The sequence below is a fragment of the Carassius carassius genome, chromosome 16, assembly GCF_963082965.1.
Source record: "Carassius carassius chromosome 16, fCarCar2.1, whole genome shotgun sequence".
Taxonomy (NCBI): Eukaryota; Metazoa; Chordata; class Actinopteri; order Cypriniformes; family Cyprinidae; genus Carassius; species Carassius carassius.
This window is the reverse complement of record NC_081770.1, coordinates 16135434-16143742: the sequence shown is the minus strand read 5'-3', so window position 1 is coordinate 16143742 and position 8309 is coordinate 16135434. Positions and strand designations below refer to the sequence as shown.

The following is an 8309-nucleotide window of genomic DNA, read 5'->3' as shown; positions in this document are numbered from 1 at the left end:
AAGGTACGTTAAGTGTTCGACACCCAACCACTTGGAAGCGCCAGAGGAAGTCTAATAGACAGGCTCTGGCAGCGCGGACTCCTATTAGACATTCTCTGGTCATGCGCGATTTTACCCGCGCTCCAGTTTTTGCCAACATTCCCGCCCAGGTGCCGGTATCCTATGACCATTTATACAGGAGCAAGAAAGAACATTAGCTTTTTTTGTCCTTGGGGAATGAAAAGAATGACAGTCCATTCCCACTGTTGGAACAATGCATTGCTGCACATCTACGAGGCATTTTCTTTATTTCTAATTTATGCTATGATCATTGAAATGTTTTTGAGCGGGATATTGACTGGATTATTTAAGATTGTCATACCATAACCTTACCATGTATATAAACACATTGAACACAAGAATAGAAAAAAACACTCAAATTACATTTATTCCCATGTACTTTTTACAATACATTTATAACGATATGAAAATAAAATTGCCCGCAGCAAAATATAAATACAGTACACAAAAATTAACTTCGACAAAGTCCTCCTTAAGATAATGTCAGACATTCCAGAGCCCGTCTACATTAGACATTCTCTGGACATTCTCAGACGGGCTCGAGCTCTTCTGATTCTGCTTTAGCTTCAGGTGCCATCAAGCGGGGTCTGTGGTCGTAATCAGTCGCAAGTCCGTCACTGACCAATCAGCATTCATTAGCAGAATGCTAGCTTGTTCCGGCCAACAACGGCCCCACCTGTAAGAAATCGAAAGGACATAAGTACTGGTTCATTCAACTTTCGACGTATAACCTATGTTGAACTTGCAAAGCCTACAATAAAATCTGAGATTTCTCAACGGCAATCGGGTGAAAGAGACACATTTAGCCGTATAGCCCCATTGACTCCCATTCAGTCTGCACTCGCTCGCGATCACCCCCAGTGGAATTCTAATGGAACTGCAACCAAAATCAATACAATGGGGCTGAATAGGGAGTGCCAAGGCTCTCCGTAGACGGGCTCTGTTATCACTAACATCACATAAGCAGAGCAAAGTAGAGCCGGAGCAAAGTAAAATTCCGCAGCGGCTGAGAAACTAGTTCCTTTAGGATCATTGAGATGAAAGGTAAGTTTGATTTCTAACATTATTCTCTCAACGGACATTTGCATCGATAGTCTAGTGTTATAATTGATTTGCGTTTGGTGCACTGTGGAGTGGGTAAAACGGTTTTTAATGGCTGGCTAACATATACCCATTGACTCGCGCTAGCCTAGCATCGGCCAACTATCCAAATATAAGGACTGGATAATTTTTTTTTAAAAATGTCTCCACTGATGAATAACAACCAGGCTGACCTAAAAATGAGGTCCGATGTCAAAAATCCCAAACCACCCCTTTAAGTGAAAAAAGTCGCTAATCGACTGCATGATTCAATAATGACTTTATTAGAATTTCAATTATACTTTTTTTAAACCATTGCTTTAAATTGAGTTGTTGCTTATATCGGCGCGTTCGGCCGAAAAATAAGTAAATCGTAACGCAGTAAACCCCTTTTACATTCTGCATCAAAGGAGCATAGTAAATATAATGATTAGCATCTTGGTCTGCTCTAGGAGATAACATCGTCATCGAACCTGGTCTGTCTAACACCGAAAGACCTTAACGTTAGTATCAAACACTTCTTGCACTGCAACAACTCGCTAATCGAAAAACATAAGCTATATAAAATAGATCAACTTACCGTGTGCTTTTTTTCCTTGGAAAACAGCAGCTCGCTATTCTTGGTCCTCTTTGAGAAGCATCGCAACGCAATCATGAATTATTTACTAAACTGAAAGATTATGATTTGAATTTGTGAGTGACAGACAAGTAGAAGGGTGGGGGCACACTGGGGGGCCAATCAGTTTTCAGAAGGGGCCAGTGCCCCCAAGGCCCCTCCCCTGGCTACGCCACTGGCACTAGGTATAGTGTATCTATTTCGTTTAAGTTTGAATGACACCTTTTTTTTTTTTTTGATCTCTTATTTAAAACTTAAATTCGCGCCTTCTTTTATGTAGACCAAGTGTTTCTGAAGAAAATTCATTTCTGAATTAAAAGTAAATTTAATGATGATATTTTAGTTGGTCCAGAGATAGCAAAACGGGGAGAATTGACGTCTCAGAAAGGAGAGAAGTAGAGTTGTATGGTCATTTATTATTAATAATAATCAATTTATATTTCCTTTTATTTAAAAAAAATATATATTAAATATTAAAATCAGATATAAAAAAAAAAACTATTTGGGTCTTCATGGGTTAAACTGAAACATTATCAAATAACATTAAAGCTGCCAAAGACATATAAATATTTATATGTCTATGAAAGCTGCAGTCCGTAACTTTTGACGCTCTAGCGGTTAATAAACAGAACTGCTTGCGTCTTGCGGAAGAACATTGTAGACGGAGCTACTTCTCTCTGTTTATGTCTATGAAGAATCAAAAAGGTACCGGGTTACTCCGCCGCGGTACCCCCGAAGCAATCTAAAATAGTCCGAATATAAACATTTATTATAGATGTACCCTAGTGATTCAGGACAGGCTAAAAACACGGTTTGGAAAATGGATTCATGGTGTACTCGCTTATTATATACAATTTGTAAATCTTGAACACAAAAAAAGTTACGGACCGCAGCTCTGATTGGTTGTTTCTTACCGGGAGCGGATGAATTTCTGCAAATGGCAATAGGACCACTGGGAGGAGGCAGAGGAGCTTGATTTTTTCACAGGTCATCTGTCTCATATTCTACTGTCAGGACATGACAGGTTTCACAAATATATTTTTTAAAAAAGTTACCTACTTCAGCTTTAAATTACACACACACTTTATAAATATAAAGTCAAACCAAAATGTATACAGGCACCTTCAACATTTCTCTCCGTTTATTTGCTATAGTTGGTAATAAAATGGTAATAAAATATGACAAGAACTCAAAGAGTCCAAACAGATTAATCCTGATAATGTCAGATAACTTTGATAGAAAGATATGTAATGAGTTCAGTTGAACAGCTCTCAGCTGTTAAAATTAAGTACAAAATTACACATTACCAATTTAGATCGACCAATTACCAAAAAAATGCTTAATTTTGTTCAGTCTGTGGTGTAAAAAAAGTCACATCAGCAATTAAAGAAAAACAATTAAGCAAAATATTGTCTGGTCAAAGTGTCTGAATAATTTCTGTTTAATGTACTGCAACTAGCTAATTATTTAATTATTTAATTCTATTAATTGAATATCAAATGTAAAATAAATTAATAAAATTGATTCATTCATTGATTCTCCCCACTTAGTTAACTAGAGTTTGGACAGTGGTGTCTAGCAACAAATCATTTTGTCAATGTCAACTCATCTTGTTTTCTTCAGAAATGATCTGACAAATGTGCCAAATATAGACATTTATGGATGGACTGAATTAAGCTACAAAACTTACCAGGATCCTTTTCTGCTCTTCAAGAATTTATCAAACCTACGGGAAACAATTAGTTCTAAAAGAACAAAACATTTTGTGAGGATCTAAAATGGAAGCTTCACTATCAGATATCATTGAGGCCCTTTAGAATCTGATTTGGATGTTTTATATATATATAAAAAAACGCAGTTTTGACATGAGATTTATAGTTTCAGAAACAATTCAATAATAACAATTTAACATTTTCATTTACACAACGCAGGAAAAAAAAAGGTTTAACTTAAAAAAAGAAAAAAAGTGTAGTTGAAATGTCTTTTTATATATATATATAAAGATTTTTGATTTTAAATTTAAAAGATACATGGAATCAAAAAATAAATATATTTAAAATATATATTTTACAACTTTTTAACAAATTGGGAGTAAAATACAAGTTAAGCTGTTAAATGACATGAATGTCACAATTAGGAAATGTGTATATATACCCATTCTTTAGTTATTTAAATGAAAAACAAACAAAAAAATATTTATTAAATAGAAATACAATTTTAAATCTAAAATATAGGCAGAATTATAACATATTTCATTATATATATATATATATATATATATATTTATATATATATATATATATATATATATATATATACACACACACACACACACACACACACACACAAACATACATATATACACACACACACACACATATACACACACACACACACACACACTTACATTTTATGCAAAATGATAAAATATATATTTTAAAAATGTATTTTTTATGTTTGTAGTCAATAAGAATGTTAAAGAGGGGGGAAACCATTATGTGTAAACATTTATTGGTTTCAAACTGAGATAAAAACAACTTTGCACCAGCAAAACATTTTACAGCCTTTCATAGTCCACGCATCTTGCAACGAAAATAAAATAAGGGAAAAAAAAAAACGCACGAGAGAGAAAAAGGGGGAAAAGACGTGAGAGAGAGTGCAAACTTTTATTCCAGTGACTTTTAATGAGATAAGAATCCTAAAAACCTGTTGTCCATCGTCCTCAAGACAGGAAATGAGAAAGAAAGCGATAAAACCTTCCATTTGGCAGCTGCGCCGTTTTCATCGTTTTAAATTAAGTTAAAAATTCAAAAACACTCAGTCCATATACTGGAGAGCCAAAAAACCAAGACGACACTCGGCCAAAGAAAGAAAAAAAAAGGACTTGCTTATTTGGATTCGTCTACAGTATAAATTACACATTTTTGGATGTTGTTTTTCTGGCTTTGTCGTTGTTCGGCGTAAACAGTGCATCCCTGCTCAAAGGCACAGTCGAAAAGTGTTCCCTTGTGTCCCGTTTTCATGTTCATGGGTCAGTTGTAGCATGTTTGCTTGTTTATTTCCATTTAAGAAAAAAAAATGCTTTGTTTCGTATGATGTGACATTCGCGTTAAAAAAACCCAAACAACATGCTCCGGTTTCAGTTTTGCGATCCTGATCTATTCAAGATGAACAGAAAAACAAGCCAAACATATCTCATTTGAATTCGTTTTGGTTTTGTGTGTATAGAGCTAGATAACTGAAACCGTGAAAGAACAATTTAACTACAACATTAAAACTTTTTTTTAAACAAAATAGCGTGAAAACCCCATTTGAAAGAAACCCGTTTTGATCAAGCCATAGTGCTGCAAAAACAATCAAACACAACAGACAAAAAAAAATATAAGAAACAAAACCAGGAAGGTGTGACTGAAATGGCAGGAAGTGAGCCTGAGGCAATGGTGGTGATTGGTGGAGAGCGGGGAAGGGGCGTGGCCTCACTGAGAGCTGGATCTGGCGAGCGTGTGCTGTTCGTTATGTTCCTTGCTAGTTCTCAGTTTGAATTTGGAGACGGAGCAGCTGAGTTTCTGAAGCGCGTGCTGTGCCATGTATTTCGACGGGAACAAGGCCAGGATGGTGTACGTGGACGCCAGGTCATGAGGGGGCAGTTTGGGAGGGTCAGAGTTTGTAACGTCCGCTCCCTCTGATTGGCTGGGGGACGGAGGTTTGGGGAGCCACTTTATGAGAGCGCCAACTTTACTCAGTTCTGCCAGAACAGAGTCCGCTTCCACTCGACTGATGCCAGCCGGAAGATCGGTCACCTCCAAAACACGCCCGGTGTCTGGACACACAAAATCATCTTAGTGAAAAACTGATCATGCTTAACAAAAGTCACAGTGATGCATGCACTTATTTCGATTAACTATAAAAATGTTCAGTATTGTTATTTTTTTGGGTATTATTATTATTACAATTGCATATTATAAACGTACATTTTATTACCAGACATTACATTTACATTACACTCCAATTTTAATACCAGTATTGTAATAGTTTTTTTATATATATTTATATACATTTTAAACATAGAAATATATTTATTTCCATTTACATATGACAACATTTAATCTATCTCAATATTTCTGTTATTATTCATTAGTGTACACATATAGGATGAGCTCCAATAAACAAACAAATAAATACATACAATGTTTTCATATTTATATCTTATTTTTTATATCTTTATTATTAATGCCATTATTCAAAGGTAAACATGGTTTAATTCAATTTGAAATGCATAAACTTAACTCTTTCTCCGCCAGCATTGTTGAACAAAATCACCGTCAGCGATTTTGGTAATTTTCCATAAAATTTGATGGCCTACACTATATTTTGCGGCATGAATATTTGAATACGCAAATACACCCAAATAAAGATCTACTTAAAAAATATATATATAATAATAATAATAATAAAATCTGTTTTATTCTAGCTTAAAGCATTCTTTTTTATCAACACTTGACTATAGGTCAGTTTCATAAAAATGTATAATTTTGAGCAAAAAGGTGAGAAAATCTAATTTTTATAAAAAACTACCTACATCTGGATAATATTCAGTACGATTATCAAAGCATACATCCAGTAAATCGTTTCCATCAACACCTCAAAAGCTTGCACAGACATATAACACTTCCTGGATCAATATTTTACGCCATAAAATTATGCAGTTTTCATTTATATGCTGTCTATTTCTGATTATCGCATTATTTTTAATACGCTTCTGTTTACACATGAGATCGCTCGTTTTTCCGTCCTGTCCACGTATGTTTTTGTTCGGGAGGTGTTGTACTCATTCAGGGGATGTGTAATAGCGCCCCCGAGTGTGTAACAGTGAAAACATGAAAAGCCGTCTTTTTAAATGGCGAGATAACTCGTCAATGGTGGGGAAAGAGTAGATTATAATGCAAAATATAATATTAGCGTAACGGAAAACTTGTAATATTCAATTTAAAAACAGTTTTAGGAAAAAGCGTTAATAAAACAAACCCACACACAAACAGATATATACATATATAAAATTAGTTTATGGATTTACAGAAAGTGGGATTTTCCTTTATATTACTATATTAAAATATTTTTTTATTATATAAAGGCTATTTAACTATACACAGCACATACATGTTTACACGCTTAAATCAAAGATGCTCTTAAAGGAGACATATTATGCCCCTTTTTACATCATGTAATACAAGTCTCTGGTGTCCCCAGAATGTGTCTCTGAAGTTTCAGCTGTAAATACCCCACAGATCATTTATCATATCATTGTGAAAATGCTTATTTTTGAGTGGAGGCAGACACACGCTATTTTTGGGCCTGTCTCTTTAAATGCAAATGAGCTGCTGCTCCCAGCCCACCTTTCCAGAACAGAGCTGCCTCATTACAGCTCATACCTGCTAAAAAACATCTGTTTTTTGTTCTGATTATCACGTTTATCATGCTGAAATCATGTGTTTTAAACCATATTAATTTAAACTTCTGATAAATGGTTTTCTGGGTGCTCACATCTGAAGCACATGGACAGAAAGCGGCTGTTGAGCAGCATTAGAGTACTAAACTAAGTTCTCTTTCACACACAAGTTTATGTCAAAAACACATACGAGTTACAAAAACAGTCGGTTATGTCTGTGAAGGTAAACAGCTGGGAAATGAATCACATGTTCATTTTAGATCTGTGTGGCAGCAGCAATATTCAGTAAATAAATCAGTAAATCCACTTCTGTCTCGTCTCTTCTGAAGCTGGGACTCTAAACAGTGTTCAGTGCTCGTCTGTGGAGCCAAAGACAAAACCCTTAGCATGTTTTGCTCAAACTTTCACCATGCCATTAGAGCTGGTACACCATTGTCACTTGCAAAACCAAATTGAAGCACCCTGGGTATAAAACGTAAGAGATTGAGGGTTGGTAATATTATAATGAAATCCTTTTGCCACGTCACTAGAGCAGCGCAATCAGACGCGCTCGTTTTCTCAGACGCTTGCAGAAAAAGGCTTACCAAAACAAAGTTACTGGGTTAATCTTTTAGCCTTTTCCTGGGTTGGTAGATGCACCGGGGACCTGAATATAGCACTTAAAACCTGGAAAAGTCAGATTTTCGTGATATGTCACCTTTAAAACATCTTTCCTAACACTCTCCTTCTAAACTTTAAATCACAAGGCAAAAATCCCACAACATTTTTGGGGATATGTTTTAAATATTCAATACCACACACCCAGTGTGTTTATGTTCCTGATAAAAATCATTTTAGGAATGTCCTCAAAGTGAAAACACTTTAGACTAGTTAATATTTTTTAATGAGTTGTAAACTTGGTCTTTTAGGCATCAAGGAGTCTGTATTTATCTAACTGTATGTTCATAGTTCAGATTTTCATACCCATTTCTCCTGTACTCATGTCAGTAGACAGTGATTTCTTTGCGGGTCTTCGACTGCGCATGCCGTGCCGGACAGCCACAGGACCCTGAGACACGACAACAGAGCTGAACGTAAGCCAATGTGCATGAAGAACGAGAAAGCCCC

The 8309-nt window shown here is 35.5% G+C and overlaps 1 protein-coding gene across 9 annotated transcripts in view; it reads right to left on the bottom strand.

Moving 5' to 3' along the window:
• Positions 1-4250: 4250 nt before the first annotated feature.
• LOC132159702 (R3H domain-containing protein 1-like) overlaps positions 4251-8309 on the bottom strand; it is a 45111-nt gene continuing 41052 nt past the window's right edge. For 8 of the 9 annotated variants that reach the window (XM_059569279.1, XM_059569278.1, XM_059569281.1 and 5 more), the window contains 2 exons: positions 8166-8250; positions 4251-5576 (listed from right to left, as the gene is read on the bottom strand). In XM_059569279.1, coding sequence (XP_059425262.1) covers positions 5233-5576; positions 8166-8250 — 429 coding nt within the window. In that variant the 3' untranslated portion in view covers positions 4251-5232. The remainder of the gene's footprint in view (positions 5577-8165; positions 8251-8309) is intronic. The other variant, XM_059569286.1, reaches the window with a different exon arrangement.